General features: G+C 36.4%; 5 protein-coding genes and 1 non-coding gene across 7 annotated transcripts; 2 read left to right on the top strand and 4 right to left on the bottom strand.

Annotated features, from left to right (window-relative positions):
* Positions 1-3,869: 3,869 nt before the first annotated feature.
* On the top strand, positions 3,870-9,109 carry LOC141622860 (fasciclin-like arabinogalactan protein 17). 2 transcript variants are annotated; one of them, XR_012533120.1, is made up of 3 exons: positions 3,870-5,374; positions 7,144-7,258; positions 8,598-9,109. XR_012533120.1 is itself a non-coding variant. In XM_074438881.1 (3 exons), the coding sequence occupies exons 1-2, from the start codon at positions 4,093-4,095 to the stop codon at positions 7,203-7,205; spliced, it is 1,344 nt and encodes a 447-aa protein (XP_074294982.1). In that variant the 5' UTR covers positions 3,932-4,092; the 3' UTR covers positions 7,206-7,253; positions 8,598-9,109. The 2 variants fall into 2 exon arrangements, 1 of the variants encoding a protein (XP_074294982.1); XM_074438881.1 differs by having other exon boundaries at positions 3,932-5,374; positions 7,144-7,253.
* A 1,631-nt stretch (positions 9,110-10,740) lies between these two features.
* LOC141622863 (dihydroneopterin aldolase 2-like) lies at positions 10,741-12,642 on the bottom strand. The gene is made up of 3 exons (XM_074438884.1): positions 12,236-12,642; positions 11,548-11,765; positions 10,741-11,290 (listed from the first exon to the last, which is right to left on the bottom strand). The coding sequence occupies exons 2-3, from the start codon at positions 11,745-11,747 to the stop codon at positions 11,080-11,082; spliced, it is 411 nt and encodes a 136-aa protein (XP_074294985.1). The 5' UTR covers positions 11,748-11,765; positions 12,236-12,642; the 3' UTR covers positions 10,741-11,079.
* A 102-nt stretch (positions 12,643-12,744) lies between these two features.
* LOC141622862 (protein STRICTOSIDINE SYNTHASE-LIKE 3-like) lies at positions 12,745-16,008 on the bottom strand. The gene is made up of 4 exons (XM_074438883.1): positions 15,536-16,008; positions 14,165-14,440; positions 13,618-13,785; positions 12,745-13,387 (listed from the first exon to the last, which is right to left on the bottom strand). The coding sequence occupies exons 1-4, from the start codon at positions 15,865-15,867 to the stop codon at positions 12,976-12,978; spliced, it is 1,188 nt and encodes a 395-aa protein (XP_074294984.1). The 5' UTR covers positions 15,868-16,008; the 3' UTR covers positions 12,745-12,975.
* A 798-nt stretch (positions 16,009-16,806) lies between these two features.
* Positions 16,807-19,333, bottom strand: LOC141622859 (uncharacterized). The gene is made up of 4 exons (XM_074438880.1): positions 19,127-19,333; positions 18,409-18,510; positions 17,358-17,518; positions 16,807-17,186 (listed from the first exon to the last, which is right to left on the bottom strand). The coding sequence occupies exons 1-4, from the start codon at positions 19,212-19,214 to the stop codon at positions 17,073-17,075; spliced, it is 465 nt and encodes a 154-aa protein (XP_074294981.1). The 5' UTR covers positions 19,215-19,333; the 3' UTR covers positions 16,807-17,072.
* Positions 19,334-20,418: 1,085 nt separating this feature from the next.
* On the top strand, positions 20,419-20,501 carry TRNAL-UAA (transfer RNA leucine (anticodon UAA)). Its single transcript has one exon. It is a non-coding gene; the product is annotated as a tRNA-Leu (tRNA).
* Positions 20,502-21,065: 564 nt separating this feature from the next.
* On the bottom strand, positions 21,066-24,333 carry LOC141622858 (dnaJ protein homolog ANJ1-like). The gene is made up of 6 exons (XM_074438879.1): positions 24,100-24,333; positions 23,161-23,326; positions 22,824-22,965; positions 22,365-22,641; positions 21,977-22,175; positions 21,066-21,607 (listed from the first exon to the last, which is right to left on the bottom strand). Exons 1-6 carry the CDS (start codon positions 24,247-24,249, stop codon positions 21,285-21,287), a joined length of 1,257 nt encoding a protein of 418 aa, XP_074294980.1. The 5' UTR covers positions 24,250-24,333; the 3' UTR covers positions 21,066-21,284.
* Positions 24,334-25,954: the final 1,621 nt, after the last annotated feature.

Below are 25,954 nucleotides of genomic sequence, written 5' to 3'. Positions count from 1 at the left end.
GAAATTACGTCGCCGTCAAACCTTGCCGTTTACCCCAAGTGATTTTCTCATAAATGTCATAATAAAACATTGGACTACGTCATTTGTCCCCTTTATAAAAAATGCATATAGTAATTTTCTTGATTTTTTATGCCTTTTGTTTTTAACAAATCGGAAATTCTTGTAGCTTTTTTATACAATAAAACGAGTTAAATAGAATATGAGACAAAAAACAAAGTGTCTAGTGAACGACAAAAATTTATCCCATTTTATGTATGTAGGGTAAAATTTTACCCGCTTTACACTTACGAAGTTATGATAAAAATAGTCGTTTTAAGGGAGATAAAATGTTACAGTAATAAATTTGTTGCGATGTACGTTTCGGTGGTACTTCGTATTACTCCCTCCATTTTTCTATTTTCACCCCATTTTTCTATTATATGTATAATTTAATGAGATGGGGTGAAAATAGGAAAATGGAGGGAGTATATTTTACTAAGACATAGACAGCTCAACTTTAAGTTTTGAGGTGAGGACATCATAGCAACGAGTCCAACGACAGCGTTTTGCGGGCCTACTTTGGATGTTACATCTTACATGATCAGCTTGGGCTTGGGCTGGTAAATGGCCCAAAAAGTGAAAGTAAAGCTAAAGGACAAAAAAGGGCACCCATTTAATAATGTGTTGAACACTATTTTTTAAGTAAAGATCCACTTCATCAATTGAAGTTTGCTTATTAATTTAAGGGTGCTGATTTTCGCAGTACACATTTTACTCATCGCAGTACATAGTTGACGATTATACCCCTCTCATTTCCCCTTCCATTTCCTCTCTCATCCCATTTTCTCTCTCAAGTTTCCTCACTAGTCCATTAATAAATACAGTCTACAACCGTTACCGGCAATCACCTTTATATCACCGTCATCAACAACAAAGGAGGGGCTTCGTTGGTAACCAGTATGCGTACCAGTATACGCCGACGTTAACAAATAAATGGGTACTACGTAGTACACCGGAAAAAAATTGAACAAAAAGACAAACGTACTACATGCTTCTTACTACACTTTCACCACCTATGTTAGTCCACCAACCACCAGCGTTAGTCACCGACGCCCAACCAAAACCACCACGGCCAACCACACTAATCGCCAGTCACCATAGTCCATAACCCTCGCCCTTTCCACACCCTCGATTTCTCTCTCTCTCCCTCACGGCCCTGCCCCTTTGGACGACACCCTCCCTCGTCGCCGGCAACGACCGCCTCTGTTGGCGTTGATACTTCAGCCAACCACTCACTCCTACCATCCCTCACCAATTCAACATAAATTATATTTAATATAAACCCTAAATTGACCAACAAAGACACAAAAATTACAAGAAATCATGAATTTAATTAACATTATTGCAATTAATGAAGTAAATATGGTTCTATACTCAAAATTATCATCTATATTGAACAAATTTGTGTATATCGGGAGGAGGTAGAAGAATTCACAACAGGGAGAATTAGATTTGGTATTTTTCAATCAAGGGTAGGCAAATGGAAAATTAGATACAAAAAGTACTGTAATGAGTAAAAAATGTACTGCGAAAATAAATTACGTAATTTAATTATGTGGCATGAAACATGTAAGGTGAGGCTAAAATCTAGTTCTTTTACAGACTAAAACGATTAAAATTAAACTTAATTAAACTAAATTTAATTTTCACTGCTTGATTTGGATAACACTATTGTTGGTGTATGGGGGAGTATAGAAAGTAGAGTGGAGTTTAATTATTACTCCCTCCAATTCGTTATATTGTTCCCATTTGCTTTTGGCACGATACTTAAGAAATACTATTAAAAATGAATAAAGGACATTGGTGGGGATGATGTTAGGAGAGAGAGATGAATTAATAGGAGTTAAATAATGAGTTGTGGGGCCAAAACATTAAGAAAAGTAATAAAATAGGAGTAAAAAAGTTATGTGGGGTTTGATTATAGGAGAGAGAAATGAATAAAATAAGAGAAAAAAGTTACCAAAAAAGGAAAGGGGAACATTACTTGAATAATCCGTTTTGGGAAATAGGGAACATTATAGTGAATTGGAGGGAGTAGTTAGTTTAGTTGATTAGTTGAAGGTTGATTAATTGAAGTTTAGTTTGAAGGAATTAGTTTGTGTATTATTTGTTTGTCAAATTTTGGATATACGTGGGTTCATTGGAATGGGAAGGGAGGTCCTCTATTTATAGAGCTCCTCCTCTTAGACATGGCTCTCTAGAGTTCCTTATCACTTATACACATCTCTAAAATGTTCTAGGTTGTTCTACATAAACCTAGAACATACATGACTCTTCTAGATCCTTTTGGACTCTTCTAGTTGTTTCTACATTATTCTAAAACATTCCTGAAACTTTTAAAATACACTAAAAGTCTCATACTTCAACAACTATACTAAATTGAAGAGTAAAACTAATTGAAGAGTAAAACTAAACTAAAATTTTAAGTTCAAATAAACATAACCAAGTAACCAACTTTGTAAGTGGATAAAAATGTCCAACCACTTTTTTTTCCTCGTTAAATTCATTATGAATAAATCGTTTCGTTGTGTCAAAGATACAACAAACTACTCCTTAGGGCCGTTTGGTTCAAAAGGTCGGAATTGATTGGAATGGAATGAGATACCAGGAGGGGATGAATTTAGAACCTCATACCTATTATTAATTGTTTGGTTCAATCTAAAATTATATGGAAGGGTATGGAGTTAAAAACCTGAGTGAGAAGGTGGGTATGAGATTCTAAGGAGTTGGGGTGGAATTAGAATCTATCAGGATTCTAACTCCATTTCAAAATACCCCAACCAAACACTAGAATCAATCAAATACATTTCATTCCATTCCAACACTCCCAACCAAGCACCCCCTTAAAAGTTGATATATATCCATAGTGAATCAATTAACAACAATTATAAAAAGTAAATAAATGAGTATAATAGAACTAATATAGTTTATAATCACAACAACAAAAGATGCCGCTCAAAATCTTCTTATTTTGATGAAAAATTGAGGAAGAAGCCAAAGAGAATGTAGATTGACTTGGAAAAATGGCAAACAACGAGATGGCTCACAACTGGCAGGTCAAACTAAACCAAAAACCACATGCCGCAACCAAACAAGCCGCTAATGCTAATATTAACTTCTCATACGGAGTACTATGTAATTAAGCAGCTCAAGTTGTAGTTGTACTACACTTTTTATGTGCCGTGTTGGGCCCACTTCCAGCCTGTTCCTACCTTCTTTTCACTCCCCAATTTTCACCCCTTCGTTTACATTTTACCTTTAATAATCACTCACAAAGTCACATACCAAAAGAAATACAATCCGTCCCATTTTAAGCGGACATTATTCGTCTAAAGCTATAGATAGATAGTAACCCTTTCACAAAATGTAAGTAAGAGAGTAAGTGGGTCCATTTTCCACCCACTTGCAATCCACTACTCCTATTATTTTGTGAGAGGAACACTATCCGTCTACACCTTTAGACGGATAATGTCCGGCTAAAAAGAAAATTTGTCAAATAATGTAGCGTCGTGTAATTAGACTTGACAAAACTTACCCGATCCGAATCCGAATTGACGACCCAAACCTAAAATGACTCAACTGACCTGACACGAACTCTTGCAAACCTGAACAAGCCAAGCTAGAATTGAACCAATCCAAACTCAAAATTGACCCGTTCGCTAGGTCTAAATCTAATATTGTAGGAGTGTAGCTATTATTTTTCATTAACTATATTCTTACGTCACCAACTCACAATTCACCCAAATGAATTTACCTTTATTATTTTAGACACCTCATTTTTTATTACCTATATAAAACATAAAGTTTATAAAAATAAACGAATAAAAAATACATTTCTCTCTCTCCTGTCCTGGAATCACAAAACCAAACGGAGCCGACACTCTTTCACCAAACCGTAGTTACTCCATCTCTCTCTCTTTCTCCCCCCTTCTTCTTCTTCTCCCTCTTCCTCACACACTCTCTCCTACAAACATACCCAAAAAAAACCACAAATCTCAGTTTCTCTCTCCTAAAAAACTCTTGGAACCATCCCACATTTAGTAAAGAGCCGCCATGGGTGTTCTTCACTGCTATGGCTTCTTCTTTCTCTCACTTATTCTTTCCGTATCATCATCCTCATCGCCGAGTCAAATCAGCTCTAACTCAGTCCTCGTGGCGTTGCTCGACTCACATTACACCGAGTTAGCTGAGTTGGTGGAGAAAGCCTTACTTTTACACAAGCTGGAAGAGGTGGTTGGAAGTAATAACATCACTATCTTCGCACCTAGAAACGACGCATTGGAGCGCGACTTAGACCCCGAGTTCAAGCGATTCTTACTCGAACCCGGGAATTTAAAGTCGCTACAGACTCTCCTTCTCTTCCACGTTATACCATCTCGAATTGACTCGGAGCAATGGCCGAGTCATCGACACCACGCTACCTTATCTAACCAAAAGGTTAGATTGAAGCGAGGTGGTAAAATAAATACGATTGATCTAGCTCAGGTAATCCGGCCTAACGATGTCGTTAGGCCGGATGGAGTAATACATGGAATAGAGCGGGTGTTGATTCCGCAGTCGGTTCAAGAAGACTTCAACCGACGGCGGAATCTCCGCTCTATCTCTGCGGTGCTCCCCGAGGGTGCACCGCAGGTGGACCCGAGGACGAACAAACTAGTTAAAAAAATTAATAATAAATTATTGTCCTCCGGTCCACCTTCCCCACCTGGGTCTCCGCCGTCTATGTCTATCTACCAGGCAATGGCGCCCGGACCGGGTTTGGCTCCCGCTCCAGCTCCTGGGCCGGGCGGCCCACACCACCATTTTGACGGCGAGGCTCAGGTGAAGGATTTCATCCATACACTACTCCATTACGGTGGATACAACGAACTTGCTGACATTTTAGTTAATTTAACTTCGCTAGCTACGGAAATGGGAAAGTTGGTTTCGGAAGGGTACGTAATTACGGTTTTAGCCCCGAATGACGAAGCTATGTCGAGGTTGAATACGGACCAGTTATCCGAACCTGGTGCTCCGGAGCAGATTGTGTATTATCATGTGATTCCGGAGTACCAAACCGAGGAGAGTATGTATAATGCTGTTCGTAGGTTCGGGAAGGTTAGGTATGATACTTTGAGATTGCCTCATAAGTTGACAGCTGAGGAAGCTGATGGTTCGGTTCGGTTTGGGTCCGGTGATGGTTCGGCGTATTTGTTTGATCCGGATATTTATACTGATGGGAGGATTTCGGTTCAAGGGATTGATGGTGTTTTGTTTCCTATTGAGGAAAAAGATACTGTTGATGGTGATAAATTGTCGACTCGGTCCGCGAAAATCGTCACAAAACAAAGAAGAGGTATGTTAATTCATGTTAATTAGTAATTTATTTTGTTTAATTTTCATGTTTTTGATTAATTGTTTTGATTGGAATTATGTGTAATTTTGTGAAATTAGGTGAAATGTTGTAATTAGATAGCTTTGTTGTCTGAATTAATTAATTATAGCACAAATTCTTGTTCAAGACGGTTCTCACGACTGTTTTAAATAAGATAAAAATATAGACGGTTTTAAGCTAGACTTACTGGAATTATAGTTAGTTATTCCATATAATTGGCCTAGAGTCTAGACGAAGATGTAAACGAGTTTGGATTTGGTCATTTCGGGTTTGGAGCCGATAAAGGGATGACAAGGTGGGATTTGTTTAGTGGTTTGGTAAAGTAAGGTGCGCTTTATGGGCAATGATCATGAGGAAATACGCGTAATGCGAAGGGGGCGGTGGTTATACAATTGTTTTTTTAACAGTTAGATTTGGATTGATTGCTGGTTTTGTAAGAAATTGGACACCTTCTCTTGAGTGAAATTAGTGGAGCTGTTATTATGGTTGTGTATGAGCTATTATGATCATCATCCAGGTGTTATTCAGACTCGATTATTTTATGAGTCGTCAAAACGGTTATTCTCAAATGGAGTTTGACCCACATCTAAGGTAATATGAAAAGTCCAAGTAACATCGTCCTAAAGAGTCTTCTCTTCTGTTGAGCTCTAATACACCGCTTAATTCTCATGGAATCAAACTTGAGACTTCTGATTAAGCTAGATAAGTCCGTCAACAGTTAATTTAAATGCTCATGGGTAATAAGTTTGATTAGAGTTGAGTTTTTTAAGTTCGACTTAAAGAACGTGCATTTGTATTGACTTAGCTCGTCTCTTAGTGTCTGTATCGCGGAAGAATAGCACTACGACAACGAAATTTCAGCCTAAGATGACATCAATAATACCATAAAGGGCTGGCAATATTTGTTGGTTGTAAACAGTTGGCTGCTGAAAACTGTATTTGGGATTGTTAGTGAGGTGTTTATAGTGGAAGAAAGCACTATAACTTGGGATAAAGACTTGTACTAAAAGTTAAGCCACTAATTCTTAGTATGTCTAATTATGTTCATTGACAATCTTCCCTTCATTTAAAGGACACAACGTTGTTGACAAATTTACCCTTGCCGGTCATTTCACCTTAACTGATTTATCACAATGTGCCGAATGTGGTATCACGGACCATTTATCGTTATGTTGTAAAAGAGGTGGATTGTCAAGTGGTATTTGGGGGGAAACAGCTAAGTTTCCAGCTGTTGTTTTGATGATGACGGTTTGTCCTTTTTTATAGTTCACAAGAAAGTATTTTGCTCGGATATTGTTGGACAACAATACAAAATTTGTTACATATGATATGTATACTAGGAGAATAGCAGTACATGTTTCAGTTGTCTTTTGGTTGTAGACAATTATCGATGCCCCATGAGTTTTCGGATTTTGGATATTTGGCGTGTTATATAGTAAAGACGCTAATATCAGTTAGAAACAAATAACGAGTTTAAAAATGAACACCATGCTATTAAATTTCTGATCTTGTCACTGTGCAAATTATTTAGTTAGGCAGAACCAACTGCGTTTTTCACATGTTTTATGATATCTGAATATGATCGATAGAATTTTTCGTGCGAACGTAGAAAATTTTTCCGCCTGGTTGATTTTGGTTAGTCGTGAACTGATTGTTTATCATGAAGATGCTTGTCTCCGTTGTGAAGTTATGTTTGGATGTATTTCTAAGAATGTTTGGATGATAAACAGGGAAATTGCTGGAAACAACATGCTGGATGCTAGGCTCAATGGGAAGGCGCTTTTGCCAGTGAGTGAATCGCCTCGCAATTGCTGGCTGACAGTAGGCATCTCAGAAAACCGTAAGGTTCACACTCTTTCCTCTTTTTCTCATCACCTCATGCTTCAAGTTTTATTCTTTTCCTTCCTACTGTTTCTTCCTTTCAGTTGACCATTAAATTAATTACAGCATTCCGATACAATAATTCCCACGTGATACGTCTTTCAGTAGACTAACGGAACTTCATATTTAATTTATAAAGATTACAACTCAAATTGCTTCAAAGGCAAAACAAGTTTCTGTTTCCCCAACCCTTGTTTTAAGACTTTTAAGGGAGTCTTTGGTAGCAGGTGTTCCTTAGAAGCTGTTTCTGATTTCATACCTCCAACCTAATTAAACTTGCATATTAAGCATAGTATCTACAAAAACCTCATGCTTACACCCACGCCCATTTAGTATCTAGACATGTATACTATGCACTTATAATAGGGATGTCAATGGATCGGGTTCGGGTCGGGTGAAGCCTCATCCATCATCCATCCGTCTTTTTAAAATCTCATCCAACCCGTCCGTCATCCGTGAAACATATCATCCGTCATCCATCCATCCATCATCCATGGATGAAACGGGTGGATCGGGTGATAAACGGGTGTTGTGCATTTATAATTTCAAGTTTAAAAAAATGATGATTTTTTTTTCTCTACAAAAATAAAGTTACATAATTAATTTAGTTTAACTTTCTAGTGGGTAAGCTTACAAAATATTTATATTGAGAGTAGAAAAATATGAAAATTTAAATATTTTATATCTTAATAATGTGTTATATGTAAAAAAAATTAAATAAAAAATAATAAAATCGGGTGATGGATGGATGGCGGGTGGATGGCGGGTGTAATTTCTTCATCCAACCCATCCGTCATCCACATCCGTTTCATCCGTCATCCATCCACCATCCATTTAAATCGGGTTTTCATCCATCTTTTAGGATCGGGTGAATCGGGTTTTGATGGATGCGGGTGAAATTGACATCCCTAACTTATAACTTACAAACAGCATAACTCGGAACGAGAGACTAGCATGGGAGATCATCTCCCTGAACAATAAAAAAATATTGACAACTTCTGTTAAAATTTTTGTTTTTTTTTTTAGTTTACCTTGTTGAATTACTTCACTTCTGAAATTCTTAGCACCCGACTACAAATCCTAATTCCACTACTGCACCTAATATGACTAAACTACCCCTTATTCAAGTTTTTGACTTTTTTTTTTAGTTTACTTTGTTGCATTACTTCACTCCAGAAACTCTTAGCACCCTAGGTACAAATCTCAGTTCCGCAACTTTTTACAAACAAGCGCTATCATAATTTCTACAAGTTAATCGTCAATAAAACAATATTCTTAACACATATTTTTATTTTTCATGCAGATGTAAAATCGTGGGAGAAAGTGAACAGCTTAAGATGATGATGTTAATACATTTTTCTTCTTTTATTTTTTATTTTATTTGGTGGAGCAAATCTTTACAATATAAAAAGGGGGAGCCTAGGAGATTTGCAATATATTCCCTTAAGTACGGATACCATTCGTCTTAAGGGAGACTTATCCGACGCTATCACAGTGAAGGTTCCTGCATAGCTCCCCCACCCAGAAGAAGAGAGAGGCAAGCTGCTGTAGAGTTATTATATAAATATATATACAGTTAATTACTTTTTTTTTTTTTTTTTTTTTTTTGTCGGTGGTGGTGGGGTGGAATTAATTTTGTGTGATTGGAAGTAGTGGTGGGTGAGGGGCAAAGTTGTCATTTCACATTGAGCAATCTTTGGTCTAACCTAACCCTTCTTCCATAATAAACAATTTGGAAACACATTGTTGTGCTTTTCAATAAATTGATTCTTTGGTGTTGATATTTGTTAATAATATACTTACATTACTTCTCAATTTTGTTTTATTCATTATGTTCAGAAAGTGTGTGTTAATTAAGATCATTATACGCTGTAACTGGTTTTTAATAATAGTTTCTACGATTAAAGTTGGTTGGTGTGAGTGGTAAATGCCTTCTCTTAAACAAGTTTGGTGTCGTCTACTGTATACCATTCGGTTTTTCCGTTTCCTCTTCTCTGCATTTTCTCTGATGTCTTTTTAATGGTCTAGATCGATTTTATTCTTCGACAATCTAATGGGCTCAATGAAAAGTTAGTTGTGCTTTTGCTAGTTCATGGGTTTCTAGTGACCCTATGTTTCTGAACTTTTTCTCGTCTATAATAGTACACCGTTGTTTAAAAAAAGAAGGAAATGTAGAGATCCAAATTCGAGTTCTTACACCCTAAATTAGTTCGGATTTGAGTTGAGTAGAGTAGGATCACTAGAATGGTAAGCTCTTTCATAAGTTTTAACACTACTTCATTCATCGGGCTTGCATCGGAAACCTCTGACAGTTGAAGATATTATAAATATCTCATTTCTTTGGTTCATAACTTGATACCTGTGAAAGTGTAAGGTCATATGTCATTGTCCTGCATGGTACGACTTACCAGTAGTTGGCATGTATATAAAAACACAAAATAATCATGAGATTCTTTAACAAATTTTTAGTTTGTTGGTAACATTATGCCGTATTTTATACAAAAATAGTCAATGTCGTGTTGTTATAAATGATCATCTAATTATAGACAATCAATCAATGGTGGATCTGAATGTACCTCATAGGAGGACCCTGAACATTAACTCATTGTCTAAATAGTATCTTCTAATTAAAGTTCTCAGATTCAGGAAAGATTTGGAAGTTAAATATCGAACCGGGAACCTTCTTTTCTATCGACTTTTTCCCTTCTATTATACGGAATCCCTCTCCCTCCAATAATTATCCTGGTCTTGCGCCTCATTTAACCACAAAAGGAATTATACGGGATTGTATTCACCAACAAGGCCCGAGTTAAACTCTGTAGATATTTCCTACCATGGTCTCGTAAACTCTTTCAAGGATTCATTTTCGAGATAATACCCAATTGCGAATCTGTGGACTGTAAGTCTGTAACTGATATATTTGTGATCCCAATCATATACCACTCAATAACACAGTTGTTATACTGTCTCAAGAACAGTCCAAAACAGCTCTTAGCCTCTTATACTGATCACAAAAAATGTCCTATGGTCTCCAAATTTAGCACCAAACCATACCCAATCTAAACTCTAACCCATCCACAAAACTGTCCCAACTTGGTCTCTTAAAACTGATCCAACCACCCTGTAAGCACATGCAAAAACTTTCTTATTTCTGCAATGACGAGCGTCAAACCGTTTCTGAAACAGCCCAACTTCAGTTCCAAAATCGCCTCTTAAGTCGTCTCTAAGCCAAGGCGTTACATTCCAGCATTTCCGAGTACTGTTGAGATTTTGGTAGAAAAGTTTATCGGCACTCAATTGCGCATAGAAATTAGGTTGCAGGGGTAAATGGCATTCGCCTCGTGCTGAACTTAAGATGTGGACTGAACATTTGCTATACAAAAATTCTCAAATTGATCATTGTATTGGACCTCGTTTATTGTTATCATTAATTGAGGTGTATAAGTACTACAAAGTCGTCATTCATCCTACAACGGTCTGAAAATCTGTACAAATGTGTTACTGTATCCATTTTCACAATATGTTACTTCTCTCGAAAAAAATTGGAGGATGATTTCGTAGCCTATATTATGCACTGCAAGTTCGATACAATGTTATCTGAGAAATTTTACTTTATTTCCGGAATTCCAAAGGGCATCTCCTTAACAGAAATTTATCACAAAAACAAACTGTGACTCAGCAAGAGTTGTAAAGAATGCACAGTTGCAGAGAAAATCACACATGCCAGAGCAAGAAAAAGAAACAGAAGAGGGGAGGGAGGAGACGGCGTTGCTCAGCTTTATCAATCAACTTGCTGTCGCAGGAAAATCTTTTCGTGTCCTAAAAATCTCAACTCCCAGATAATCCACTGGGCCTTCTACTGCAACATGAGGTTTTCCTAGCTTTATGCGTACAGCAGCAATTCGAGGGAACGTAGTAAAGGTGGCAGAAGCAATTTTGTGAGTTACGGACTCCAGTAGGGTCTGAGGTGATCCCTCGACTACTTGTTTGACAATGCTGCCGTTTCACAGAAGTAATACCGGTCAATAGATTTAGTAACAGAAGGATATAATGCATTCAGAGAACATAAGCACCGAATGAAATCAAATTGCAAACAAGATGAAATGTATATAGACAATGACATTCAGAAATGAGTTCTAAGTAGACAGATGAAACTAAAACACTCCAATTTATTCTGAATCACATTCAGAAGCGTAAACTGTACTTTGCTTCAAAAATATAGTGTGACAGAAGATAATCAGCACGTTGCTCACCTGTAAATTTCAGCATAACTAATAGTATCAGATAAGCGGTCTGATAAGCCAGCCTGACGGAGATCCAACCACGCGTCCATATCCACTAAGAATTTCTGACCCAATTTTCGCTCTTCAGCTAACACCCCGTGAAAACCATGAAACTTCAACCCTCTTAATACAAGTTTATCGCCTTTCATAAGTTGATCATCATCATTCATCCTGGTACCCCTACAAATCTACAATTCAATACCACCTATCAAAACACTATTCTTCATTTTTCGAAGTTAACTATTGTCAACATAGTTTGAATTATAAGTCTCTAAATACAGCGAGTAGCACACTGCCTCAAAGGCTCTCGCCCAGAGGCAATCACGACATAAAGAAGTCGGGCATAGACAGTCTTCCAATCGTGTGTACACTGTACACAGTCTTACCCTTGTGTTAACAACACAAAAAGGCTGTTTCCGAATGTTGGTGGGCCTATTGCGTAACGAGAAAAAAAAGAAAGAAAAACAATCTAAACAAAGAGCTTATGCATTGAAAGAAAATGAATGGATTAAAAGAAAACAACATTTTTTCACCAAATTACCACAATTACCAAAAGATAGTTAATACTCACTCAGTCCCAACTCCCAATCATTTGTTTACGTTTAATCAAAGACGAACAAATAATTGGGATGTAAGGAGTAATTCATAGTATACTTACAGTGATTAGAAACAAAGATGATGTTTTGGAGCCACAAAAAAATAGTATCCCAGGAGTGGTTCTTTATAGTGGAGTGGATTAATGTTTTTTAAAATCCACCATTATTAGGGCAATCAAAATTTGATTATGTGTAACATTATTTTAATGGATTTTTTTGGTGTACTGTAATCTTTATGATTGATTCAGCTGTTACATGATTCACGTTTTAGTAGTAGTAGGTTAATAAGTGAAAGAGTCGAAAAGGTGTTAGCCTAGTGGTTAAGATAGAGTTATTGTAATCGAGATAATTTTTGGTTGGTTTGGATAATTCATACTTCTACGGTTCTACCACATATTTTCACATTCATGTTTCGGCAGCATGCAACAGGTCGGAGATAACAATGAAATGTTTTTGATTTTACACAAGACTTAACTCGTATCTGAGACCGTCACATGCATTCCACGAATGAATTGGACGCGTATAACGGTCTCACACAAGACTTAGTATGGATTTCTTGATTATTGCAATCTTTGTTCGACAACAAAATATCGATTTAAAGGAGAATCAATCAAAGTTGATTCGAGTTCTGATTTGGGTTGTGGTTCGTTGTAAATACGATCTTCATTGCCATGGTGACGGTCCAAGGACAAGGAAGCGATAAAAACACCGAGTTCTCAAATCACGTTCTTTTGTACTGTATTTTTGAGCTACACTATAAACCACGACCAACCGGAAAATGGCTAAAAACTAGGCAATCAGGTTACTTGGTTAAACCCAGGTCATACACCGCGATGAAGGGCATTAAGACACTTCCAATCCACAGTTTACCATCTTTTTCCTCCACTTCGCTTACTGCTTTGACGACCTTCCCTGGACGATCCTCCAACACCTGTAAAATCTCACCTTCAGGGCTATACTTGACAATGATTCCGTGAGGCCAGCCACCAATGAAAATCATGAACTGATACTTTGCTTTGATTGGGAGATTTAGCAGGAAATCACGTAGTTTTGGGCGTGTTGACATCCAGTAATTGGGATTGCTTCGTCGACAGTGCAAGGCTACCCAAAAGTCGCCTTCTTGATTGGTTCTAACGTTGTCTGGGAATCCCGGCAAAATTGCAAATATTTCTGTGGTTCCAGCCTTTGAACCTTTGAGCCAGTATCTCGTCAACCTGTTTGCAGTTCCATATCGATATTTAAGGCCATTATCATGATCACACTTTTCCCAACAGTAATCCGTAAAATGCATCAATGTTAACAGTAAGGATGATGCTCATAAGTCATAACTTAAAAAAAGAGAAGAGATAGCAGATAAATATTGATATGAAAGCAAATACGGGTGTGCGCCTGTGCGGGTGGCCACGAAAGAACTTAACAAAAGCCGGAGAATGGAGTAAACTACCTGCCAATGGAACCTTCACAGAAAATAAAGAAAGAACCATTCTTGCTCAGTGTGATGCCATTAGGAAATTGAATGTTCCTCACGAGAACAGTAGTCTCTTTTGTTGCAGGATCATACTTCAAAACTCGACCAGTATCCTCTGCCGAGAAAACCAACTGCAGGAAATTCCTGAACACAATTCGTTTTATCAGAGTTCGACTATTGAAACTCCTGCAAAGAATTACTACTGATAAACAAACCTGAGAATCAGTGTTATTTTAGCACACTGATCAGTGATCACACAACCACCGTGAGTATTAATTTAACTTTTTCCGTCTAATTTGAAGCAGAACCTATATGTCAACCTAAATGAGACAGTGACACGTCTGAGACAACTCAAATCCCTTGTCTATTCCTCATTTGGGTTTAATCTCACATGTAAGACCGTCTCATATAAGTTTATGCGGAAACTATGATACAGGGGTACTTTCACTAGGCACACCATTAGAAATTTAGAACTAATGCTGGGAAGGAATGCGAAAATCTCAGTTTTCCGTGAGAATTTTACCTTCTCTGATAGTTAGTACTGCTATCCGTGAAATATACAACTCCGTCATCATCAATATCCAAGTCATTTGTAAATGTCAAAGGCACTCCTTCTGCTTCAGTTGCAAGAGATGTTGCCAGGCCGCCTTCTGGACCCACTTTCATCAGTCCAAAATATGCATCTGCAATGTACAAGTCACCGGACTTTTTGTCGAATCTAAGGCCTAGTGGCCTGCCACAAATGTGCTCATTCTTTAAGTATCCCATAGGAGATGGCTGCGGTTCACACAGAGTAGACCTGTAATACAGAACCCAATTAATACAACTTCAACGCTTCATTTTTCAATCGAATTAGGTTCCATTTATTAGTGGAGCCAAAGTCTCGTTACTCTTCAATTCCAGATTATGATTTTATGATGAAACAAAGCAAAACGGTCCACAAGCCCAGCAGACCTCTTTATAATGGTGAACTAGAATATGGTACATTATTCACCGCAATTTTCATCAAAGGTCATCCAAAATCCGTCTATTCATTGTTAACACAAGGATAAGGCAGCATACATCAGACATGATTACTCCCCATTTGCGGCCTTGCGGGAGCCCCTCAGGGCTCCAGCTAGCGGTGTCGTTGGGTTGATCAAATCAACATAACTCTAATTCGTTGGGATCATCAACTAGGTCATCTTCTTAGGTCAGTATAAAAAAAATAGACAAATTCCATCCACCTAGTATGACTAAACTGCACCTCATTAGTCATTAATAATAACGTCATTAATAAATAATAATAACTTGTCAAGAAAACCCACTCCATATAAAATTCGTCATTTCTTGTTTACGACTGACTGTGTTAACTTAAGACGACTCTATAAAAGGAGGTTGTCAAGTTAAGAGAGTCTTAATCAAGACCGATTGTATAAAATTATCAACAATTATCATATCACTCCATCACAACAAAACTATTCACTCACTAACAACTCACACTCATGAAAGTATACATATTTTAGAATAAAACCGTCTTACAAAGTGAGACAACCGTCTTACAAAATGAGACGGTTCTTTTATTAGTTACACACTCATTTAAAAACTATCAATAAAAGAACTTTATACTAAACAGTCTTACACAATAATTATCAAAAGTAACATAAATCATAAAATACTCCCTACGCCACGAAAACATAAAGGGTAAACAAACAACTGAGACAGAGTACATTACTTTCTCACATAACAACTCACACTCGTGAAACTGCACATATTATAGAATAAAACCGTCTTAGAGCATGGACACTTCTTCAATTAGTTACACACTCATTTAAGACTACCAATTAAGTACGGTCTCACATAGTAAGACAGTCTACCTAAAAGATAAACAAAGGACGGAGACAAAGGAACAAACCGATTAGCGGAAGTATAAGCAAAATCAACCCAACGATGACCATTCCAAAAAACAACCCGACCATCAGCAACACCAGTATACGGGCCCTTCCCATTCGGGTCAAATACAATACTTTCGGGTCCCTGAACTTGACCCATAAACTTAACCTCAGACTTCTGCAACAAATTATCCGGGTCACTATCAACCGGTATATCAGCCCAGTCAGGTAAGTCCACCATATGAGAGACAAAGTTCGGAAACCCGAATGTTGAACGATGGTTAAACGGGTCAAGCCCACAGTATATGGCTAGGCCCAGAAGTAAGACTGACAGTACCCTCATTGACGTTATCATGGTTCGGGTTTCGGCTCGGTTTCGGTTTCGAGAGGAAATTTGTATGGTAATAGGGAGAAGAGGTAGTTGAGAGAAGTGGTGTATATTTAGTAGTGACGTGAGTTTACTTTAGTTCGTTAAGATCCAAGAGTGGCAGGTGAGAAGCATTTTCCAAACCATAAAGGTCATGTATTTATTCATTTTCAATTTAGTCAAATTAAATTAACTAATTAATTAATTAGATCTATATTTCTCAAATTTTGAAATATTCTCATTAGTTAATCCTTTTTAGATCAAGGGTATTTATATAAAAACTAGTATTGGTATATATCCGGCTCGCCCGGACTAACTCTATTTAGCATTATAATTTATTTTCAATTAAATAAAACATCTTTATATTTTTCTGTTATGTCATATCTTAAAATTACGATAAAATAAATTATGAGACAAATTCACCTGTCCCGTTATTAATATTTTACTTAAATCAATTGGTTAGCGAATTGTTATGAATGAAAACATAGGTATAATTTTTCTGTTTTACCATTGTAAACTTTATCCGCTTCTAATCTTATAATGAACGAAAATTTTCTAACTCGATATGTATATATATTTGACCTTTCCATTGTTGTTGTGAATTAATGGTCATTTGATATAATTGCCAACACGATTTTCATTAAGGGGCATAGGAAAATAGTTGTATATATATGTCGCTAACACACAGGTAAACTTGGGTACATTTGCCCTTTAATCTGCTGTTTGCGGCAATATAGAAGTCACCAACTCACTAGGGTAACTATTTGTTCATTAGAATTGAAATCATTTAACAACAGAAAGTAATTTGCTCCCCAAAGATCGGCCGCTAAGTCTACGCAAACTGAAGCTTGCAACTTATGTTACTCAGACACATCATAATTTATCGGATGTTCCACGCTTAACACTCGTCACTCAAACAAGGGCATGACAAGGAAAGAAAAGTAGTTTTTTTTTTTTTTTTTTTTTTGAAGAAAAATACCTGAGTGCCGTGGACATACTTCAATCGTATCCTTACAACATATTAAGGTATATAGCCTGCACACGAATGAAACAAAAAGCGCAACAAGATACGCGATGGATAGACAGACATGAGACAACTGCTGGCAGAAGTTCTTTATTCTTCAGCTCACTACTAAAAAGAGCCAAATGCCATTACATGCATGAATTCTTTACAAAATCACAGATTCAAAGGCTCAGCTATCGGAAACATACGCTCCACCTCCACGCACAATCTTAAAACTAAATCTGATACAGGTAAGCACTTTACCAGCTTCGTCCTTAACGAGCATCTGGAGACCGTATGAGCCCTGATTATTAAACATCATCAACAAACAAACATAAGGGGTTAGGGATACTCCATTTTGAGGAAGTAGCATCACTCTGAGTTTTAGCTGAGCTGACCGACGTAAATGGAGGGGTTAGTAAACAACATAAAATCACACAGGTCACAACTACCCAAATTGTATGCATGAACTTACTGGGGGAGTGATTCCGGGCAAAGTTTGAATGTGTTTGAGTGCAAAATCGCCGGCTGCTACAGGACAGGATGTTTCTTTGCATAGATCGATATCCTCAGAGTGAATCGGGACTCCCAAGTAATTTACCCTGATAGTCACCTTCCCTCCAGATATGCTTTTACCTGCATTCGGTGCAAGCATCTCATAGTATTACATTTCATGGATGATGTTCTTGTATACACTGTACAGTAGTTCTTGGCTATTCCTTAAAAGGCTTTATGATTTAAGAGAGTACGATGCCTATCAGAAAGAAATAACTTTAAATTTCAATTAGAATATGACATGCATTCTTTCTTACAACATCACAAGGAACGGCACACCACATAAATCCACAAACCAACTTCTAGGATGCTACAGCGATGACAAAATTGTTTGTTTAAATAAATCAATTTACAAAAGCGTGATTTTGTTTATAAAAGAACACATGAATAAACACCTCACGATCTCACATTACTGACAGATTTCTGAATGTAAAGATAAAGACCTAAGATACTCCTAAACTTCTCTACGTATAGTTACAGATCTGTTCAGCAAGCAAACACTAGCAGCTAGCTTTTTATTCTAGCTTGTATCTGACTAGTGAGTATATCGTGCTTTGAACGTTCAATTCGTAAATCCTGAACTCTCTAATATTAGATGTTACACAACTTTCCCCTAACAATTTTTTCAACACTATCATTCGCATTATATCTTAGGAATCTAATAGCTTAGATAATCGTAAGTAACCCCAATCGACATCGTAGATTTGGTACATCACCACATTATAATATACCGCCATATCACCATTCATGTACTCAATTTGGCGACCAGTGAAACAAAAAGGGGTGAGACAAGGATCATGACCCAACTTTACAACAGCCTACAGGTGAACTGCAATGTACACAAACACGGGCAGGAACATTCCCGTTATCTCTTCCAAAACGTAAATCCTTCTCTTTTCAATCTCCTACTGAACCCACTTATGATACAAAAATTCAATAAATAATATAAATTCGAGGATCAAGAATACTACCAGTGGATGCAGAAATCTTAAATTGGGCCTCCGCGCCAGAAACCACGGGGTCAGGTATCATTTCAACTCCTTTCACTTTGACAGCATAGTTACCTTTCTTATCTGCAATTACATGCATAAAATTAGCACTCATTATTAACCTCTTCACAGTTAAGTCCAGTTTTGCAGCACTCTAAATTTGAAGGAACAACAACAACATTACCGCCTCTATGCCATGCTGCTTTTAGTCAGTAGCGGAACCACGATTTAAAGTTTTTGGGAGGAAAATCAGCAGGGTTAACTACTGAACTAGTAATGCAATGGAGTAAACTAGGAAAACTAGATCGAAAATTTCTAACTACTCCCTATATCTCATTCATTTGTTTACCTTTTTTTTTCTTTCTAATTAGTATTTTAGTCAAAAGCTAAACAAATGATCCAAAAGTTTCACCACTATTTCTAAAGATAACTAAATCAAACAGTTCAATTAAATTCTACACAAATACTTGTGCAAGGCGGTTTTACACAAATATATCGTAAACCGGCATCTTTTATTAACCACTCTAAGTATGCATCATCATTACAACAAGATTAAGCAAGCAACAAGATTAGAACTAGTGTACAGATTCGCACTCCCTACATCTCAATCATTTCCTTACCTTTGATTAAAATACCGCTGACAAAGAATATAAAACGTAAACAAATGATCGAGACGGAGGGAGTAATAAAGATGACTAACCGCAGTATTTGATGGGTTTTGCTAGAATTGAAGGTACAACTAAACAAACCCACAAAAAGATGACAACTTTGAGTTTGCAGATCGCCATGGATTCAACTGTTGTTAAGAAAAGCAGTAATTTGATGAGAGATTAAGGTTTTGTGGAGAAGATAATTAGAGGAAAGTAGTAGTTGAGTAAGTTGACCCACAAATCCTCGTGTAACGCGGGTGTTTTACGATTACATTGTAAGTCGAGGTGGCAATCGATTCACTCGCGTCGGTTTGGATGGGTTCAAGCCGGACAAGTTGTATCAAGTTTATGTTATAACGGGTCACCATAACTTTTGGGTTGGGTTGGGTCGGGTAATTGTGGTGCAATTGATGTGTAGGGTCGAGTAGGGTTCGGTCCGTTATTATCAACTCTAGTTATCGTATCGCATTACTTCATTTTTGTTACAAATAAGTTTAGTTTTCGACCGTAATTTGGTTTAGTTACTTTGTTCTTAAGTCAAATATATAAGTTAAAGACTAAATCGCCTTCATTTGGATCAATATCAAGCTTAATAACAGTTATCGTATCGCATTACTTCATTTTTGTTACAAATAAGTTTAGTTTTTGACAGTAATTTGGTTTAGTTACTTTGTTCTTAAGTCAAATATATCAAGTTAAAAGACTAATTCGCCTTCATTTGGATCAATTATCAAACTTAATAACTGTCGGATCATAATCTTACCAAGTCGAGTTTGAGTTTGAGACATGACTCGAAGAGCAAAATGCATTTGGTTTTTGAAAATATTGAATTAAGATCCTAAAAGTGCCCAATTGACAATTATGTATTTGTGTCACATACTATATACGGAGTATAATAAAACTTGATCTCGTTGAGGACTTAAGATCTTGCATTCTTGCCTCAAACATATGGGTGATTCGGCAATTTTTGCAACTCGGAAAAGCTAACCAAATCAGACAATACCATTTAATGGATATGACGATGACGATGTTATTAGTAAAATCTGCTCACCGATGATTGATTTAAGCGACATTAAGCATGTGATATGTATTTTTGTTGTTCGACTTAACAAAGAAAGGCATGTTAATATAGCGACGAATTTCCATGTCGGGAATATATCATAATATCATTTTAATCCCGCTTAGAATGGTCCAGTATACAACCCAAAAGTTTATGCAGTTTCAATTTTACTTAATTTACTAAAGTAACCTCTACGTTTGTTCACTAAGTTTCAACTTTCAAGTGATCCAAACTATTTTCATAATCGAATCTGAATATATTCTGTCAATTAATTTTCATTCAGCTGGTTTGCCCGAGTGGTTAAGGGGGAAGACTTAAGATCTTCTGCACATAAGTGCGCGTGGGTTCGAACCCCACAGCCAGCAAATTTTTTTAATTTTTTTTTGGCCTTCTTTGTGTTTCTGCTAAACAGTTGGTAGTTTTAACGACAGTTAGCCTTCTTAGTTGACGATTCCTGTTCTCCGCCAAAGTCCTGAGATCATACACATGCATATGGTACGAGTCCTCACTCGATACCTCTAGGCTCTAGCAGGTGGCCAGCATTTTGATTAAAAAGATGGTCGAACATGCTAGACGAATCATTTATAGTAATCAGTCAGCTACTGATATTCAGAATATCGACTTGCAGTTCGGAGCAGAAAATTTAAGAATATGGGATTTCTACCTTTTTTTTTTTTAATTTAGTTATACTCATGTCGAGAAAAAATCCTCTGGTCCGTTGAGACACAAAAAAAAATCACTCGAGACAGCGAAGAGGGAGCGGAGGAAGGAGAACTATGCCAACCGAAACCCAAATTAGACCGACATAAACAACCAAAATCAACCATCAAGTTGAATCAACCTAATCCGCCACAGATATATAAATATCAAGATCAGCAAAGAACAGTTATACCCAACTGAGAAAGAAATGAAGATGACTTTCAAGAGGCTGAAGTGAATGACCAATAGATATTAATCAACTTGTTCAATACAGGCCAGATATATTTCAACAGCCAGAAAAATATTTCAGAATCGCAGTAATCAATGAGGGTTCATAAATTTAGCATTTCCTTTCTACCAAGTATTTCAAAATTACATAATCTATAGTCTAACGATATAGCGATATAATGTCCTAATTGAGGTCCACCCTTTGGCCACCGATTTTGAGATCATTGCTGAGCACATTGGACACGCTGAGCACCTTGAGGTTCGTCATCATCTTCATCATAAGCCTGTTGTTGGGCATGGGCTTGCTTCCGCTTCATCTCCTCTTCCATGTTAACAATATGGAGTGTGGTTTCCTCACACTCGTCCAGCTCCATGTCAGTGAGCTTCATTGATGATTTTGGTGGCAGGATGCCCTCCAATGCTTTAACCTGATCGACGCTGAGGGACTCGGGGAATTCAACTGTGAAGTGGATGTATAGCTTGCCCTTCATGGAATGCCTTTGGAAGATAGGCATACCCTCATCGTCAATCGCCTTGAATGAATCTGCACACCAGAGATCAACCAGTAGATTAGGAATACTATCTACCCAGTTTTTTTTTTTTTTTTTGGGCAGCTGTAAAAAGAAACCCGACTTACAAAGTTATAGTACACCAGAAGATAAATTTATTTAGTCAAGTGTTCTCAGTTTTGTATTCATAGTACTTTGATCATTTTAACCGTAATAAACATATTCACAAAATAATTAAAAAAATTAGATACTTGGCGGATAACTTTGGCCGATAAACTAAAAGACGGATTTATCTAGAGTTAACGGATACTAAACCGAATATGACAGTTTAACAACCTACTTGACAAGGCTGACGAATAAACAGGGGTTGAGGGGGAATATTCACAAAGTTATAGGGCACTGACCAGGTTTAATGACTTCTCCGGGATTTGACTTAACAAGCAGCTGCCTGCCATCAAGATGGGTCAGAACAAATCTGAAGCCACAAAGAGCCTCCGTGAGACTTAGCGTATGTTCGTAAAACAAGTCTGCACCCTTTCTTGTGAACTTGGAATGGTCTTTCAGCTGAATGACAAATACAATATCTCCAGTAATAGTATCAGGCTGCAGAAAACAATACCGACATAAGTTACAAATCAAGGTCAGTTAGCAGATCCGAATTTTAACCAACTGGTTTTTAAAAAAAAAAAAAAAAAAACGCTCGCAGAAAAAGTCAATTGGGTCATATTGCAAGTTGGAACTCGACCCAAAAGAAAATATCAATCAATTGCTAAAGTGAAGTTCAGAACATACTTCTTCGTCGGCCTCTCCAGCAAAAGTGATTTTCTGTTTATCTTGCATACCCTTTTCTACGACAACCTCTAGAACCTTCTTTTCCTGCACCACTTTATTGCCCTTGCATTGAGGGCACCGGTCTTTATCATTGATTGTCTCTCCGGTTCCCCTACAAGCATTACAAGCATGTTGCACCTGTTGCATCATTCCGGGTCCAAGCTCTCTGTATGATATCTTCCTGCCAGTTCCTCTACATCCAGCACACTTCATTGAAGCTCCAGATTTCGATCCTTTCCTGCCGTAAACAGAATGCATCAAACAACAACAAACAAAGCCAGGTCAATGACATGAAAACACGATAGCAGTCAATGTACAAATAAAGCCAAGGCATAAAAATATAGAAAACATTTTTTTTTTGAGTATTATTAGTGGAAACCTGAGATACAACAGTCAGCGAAATTAGAGGCAAGTTCTTACCCTCGGCACTTTGAGCAAAGCACATTGCGGGACAGAGAGAGTTTTTTTGTTGTGCCATTGTACACTTCCTCAAGTGACACCTTGAGGGGATGGATCACATCTTCACCCCTTCTCTGCCCTCTTCCTCTGCTTCGACCACCTCCTGATAAATATAAGTTGAGGAGCTAACATCAGCATTGGCCAGATCAAATGTAGTTAGCATGAAAACCTCGTAATTACACATAGTGTAACAAATCGTCTTATACCACAAATACCAGGTTAACGGAGGTTGGATGAGAAGAAATGAGACTCACATACACACAAATTTTAGAATAGAAAAAATTGCAAAGGCCATTACCACCAAATTGTTGTCCTCCAAACATATGACTAAAGATGTCAAAAGGATCATGCATTCCACCGCCTCCACCCATTCCTTCCTTAAGTGCATCTTCACCATATTGATCATATATCTCACGCTTCTCTGGATCACTTAGAACCTCGTAAGCATGAGCCACTTCTTTGAACTGCATGGTAACAGGATTCAACCCATCTTTATCAGAAATCATGGGCACAAACATACGAATACGATTTAGAGCCAAATCGCCTACAATATCCATATACTCCCTCTGTCGCAGTCATTTGTTGTCCTTTCTATTTTAGGAATGAACTTGATGAGCAATTTGATCATTAACAATCAATTTATTCAACTTGTCATTTAGTAATTGGCTCCCTCCTCTATCCCGGTCATTTGTTGACCTTTTCTATTTTGGATGTCTCAAGTCCTTACTATTTTAAGAATGAACTTGATGAGGAATTTGATTATTAACAATCAATTTATTCCACTTGTCATTTAGTAATTGGCTCCCTTCTCTCTCCTTACTCTTTGTAACAAAACAAGAGGACAACAATTGACCGGAACAGAGGAAGTATTTCCCAAAGCATCAAATCCTGGCTCAAAACCACTAGAATCACTCACACCAATTATCAATGGTGCTTATGAACTATCCTAAATTCTGAATTGAGATTAAATGCATTCCAATTTTAAACATAATTTGAGCAAGAAACAAATTTCCACAGCCTAAAAACAAAAAAAAAGATTTACAACTTTCAAATTCCAGCATAATCAATATTCAAATTTGTAAGGATCTATTATCAGTACTATGCAAATACTCTTCAAGATTGAATCTTTCAAGTACCCAGCAACAAAAACCAACAAAATTTAATATGAACTCAAGAAAATCCTAAAACAACATGATTATAACAATAATAACAAACAATTAAAACAAAAAAAAATTACCTTCTCGGGATCACCGCCTTTATCAGGATGATTTTTAATAGCAGCTTTTCTATAAGCTTTCTTTAATTCATCAGGTGATGCAGTTTTGGGTACACCTAAAACTTCATAATATTTTGTATTATCACTTTTTTTAGGTGCTCTTCCAAACATCGTGTTTGTTGTTGTTGTTGTTGTTGTTTTTCTCTGTTTTCTGGGTTATGTGTTTGAGTACGAGGAAGTATAGTTTGTAGCCTTGTAGGGTTCTTGAGTTGGGGTTATATAGATGTTTTTATGGAAATTTATTTATTTTGGAATTTGGAAAGTATACCCTTTTTTTATTAGTTGAATTGTGTTAATTTTTGGCTGTTGATTTTGGTAATTGGGACGGGAAAAAAAAGTTCTAGAACCATCTTTTCTTTTTTAATTATGTAAGTTGCTAGCACAATGGAGGTAACAAAAGAAAAAAAAAAAAAATAACTCAAGCAAGATTTAGAGCATGTTTGGCTGGGTTAAGAAAAACTGTTTTTACTTTTAAAAATGAGTTTTTAAATAAACTAATTCTTGATAATACTATTATTGTTTAGCTTAACATTTTACAAAAAAAAACGACTTCTCAACCAAACTTTTTACGTTAGTGGGTGAAAAATGAAAATTTTTGTTGAAAAGTGTCAAGATAGGTCTCGATTTGTAGAACATGAAAAACTATGAATTAATAAGTATTAATTTTACATTTTTTTTATATTACGACATATAATTTGTCATTTGTACATTAAAAAATGAAAGTAAAAAGGTTAGAAGCGCCTCTAGCTCTCAAAATTGACTTTTGGGCTTAAAAAAGCCGTTTTAACTTCTTCGAAATTGATTGTTTAGCCTAGCTTATGCTTATTCAAGATTAATGAAATAAAATTAATAAAATCCCCTATTTACTAAATGAATAGGTGAACTAACAAATTTTCCCTCCAAAAAGCATCTTTTTAAATAAAGAAACTATTACTCATAATTTAATTGTATTCATTAAATAAGAAAATTAATAATTATGATGTATTTCATTATATAATTCTTTTCATTAAAATTAATTTTTTTCATCAAATTATATAATTTTCACTAAACACTAAACTATAAGTTTTTAATAAAAGTATCCATAATATAAAACTATAAACTATTAAATCTTTTATTGATGCTATTATTTGAGAATGACTTGACTCATACTATTCACATTATTTATAAACAAAATTATCGTTTTGATTACTTTCATAACAAAAAATTTTTAAAGAGTTTATAAATTGAAATCATTAGCTTAGTAGTATAAAAAAATACTTTTTAAAAAATACATTTCAGTACATTACTTAATTTTCTTGGATTAATTTTCATTTTTTTTAACTGAAACAAAATACAATAACGAGAAAAATAAATAATTAATGAGATACCACTATTATTTTACAGTTTAATTTTACTCAGTTTTGTTGAATAATTTTAAAGTTCAATTTTCGTTTTTTCATATCAAAATATAATGACATGAAATATGAAAAATTAATGAGGTGTTAATTTAGCATGATTAAAGTAATATAAAAATAACTCTATAAATATCGCGCATCTATTGCGCGGGATCTAAACTAGTTAATGTATTAGTAGATTATATAGGGGAAGTAATGGAGGGAAATATTGAATAAAATGCGGGTAATAAAGGAAAAAAAAAGGGGGAAAGCCATGTTGGCAATTTCATGTTGGCACTTAACGGCAAAACAGACGGTTTAGGGTAGATTAGCTACAGATGAGAATAACTAACTAAGTTTAATGGTACAATTGGGAAAGTGTTTGACACAGGGATACAGTTGGAAAAAGTAAAAATCACAGAGATACAGATGGAAAAAAAACC

Source organism: Silene latifolia, chromosome X (assembly GCF_048544455.1).
Source record: "Silene latifolia isolate original U9 population chromosome X, ASM4854445v1, whole genome shotgun sequence".
Taxonomy (NCBI): domain Eukaryota; kingdom Viridiplantae; phylum Streptophyta; class Magnoliopsida; order Caryophyllales; family Caryophyllaceae; genus Silene; species Silene latifolia.
The sequence above is the reverse complement of the archived record's forward strand: the minus strand, read 5'-3'. Positions and strand labels throughout refer to the sequence as shown.

Coding starts and splice junctions, on each gene's coding strand:
- LOC141622860 (XM_074438881.1), top strand. CDS start 4,093: ATGGGTGTTCTTCACTGCTATGGCTTCTTCTTTCTCTCACTTATTCTT. Junction 5,375..7,143: donor CGTCACAAAACAAAGAAGAG/GTATGTTAATTC, acceptor GATGATAAACAG/GGAAATTGCTGGAAACAACA.
- LOC141622863 (XM_074438884.1), bottom strand. CDS start 11,747: ATGAATGATGATGATCAACTTATGAAAGGCGATAAACTTGTATTAAGA. Junction 11,291..11,547: donor AGTTATGCTGAAATTTACAG/GTGAGCAACGTG, acceptor GTGAAACGGCAG/CATTGTCAAACAAGTAGTCG.
- LOC141622862 (XM_074438883.1), bottom strand. CDS start 15,867: ATGATAACGTCAATGAGGGTACTGTCAGTCTTACTTCTGGGCCTAGCC. Junction 13,786..14,164: donor AGTACTAACTATCAGAGAAG/GTAAAATTCTCA, acceptor AATTGTGTTCAG/GAATTTCCTGCAGTTGGTTT. Junction 13,388..13,617: donor TGTGAAGGTTCCATTGGCAG/GTAGTTTACTCC, acceptor AACTGCAAACAG/GTTGACGAGATACTGGCTCA.
- LOC141622859 (XM_074438880.1), bottom strand. CDS start 19,214: ATGGCGATCTGCAAACTCAAAGTTGTCATCTTTTTGTGGGTTTGTTTA. Junction 17,519..18,408: donor TAAGATTTCTGCATCCACTG/GTAGTATTCTTG, acceptor CACCGAATGCAG/GTAAAAGCATATCTGGAGGG. Junction 17,187..17,357: donor TGCCCGGAATCACTCCCCCA/GTAAGTTCATGC, acceptor TTTAATAATCAG/GGCTCATACGGTCTCCAGAT.
- LOC141622858 (XM_074438879.1), bottom strand. CDS start 24,249: ATGTTTGGAAGAGCACCTAAAAAAAGTGATAATACAAAATATTATGAA. Junction 22,642..22,823: donor CTTTGCTCAAAGTGCCGAGG/GTAAGAACTTGC, acceptor TGTTTACGGCAG/GAAAGGATCGAAATCTGGAG. Junction 21,608..21,976: donor CGGAGAAGTCATTAAACCTG/GTCAGTGCCCTA, acceptor TCTGGTGTGCAG/ATTCATTCAAGGCGATTGAC.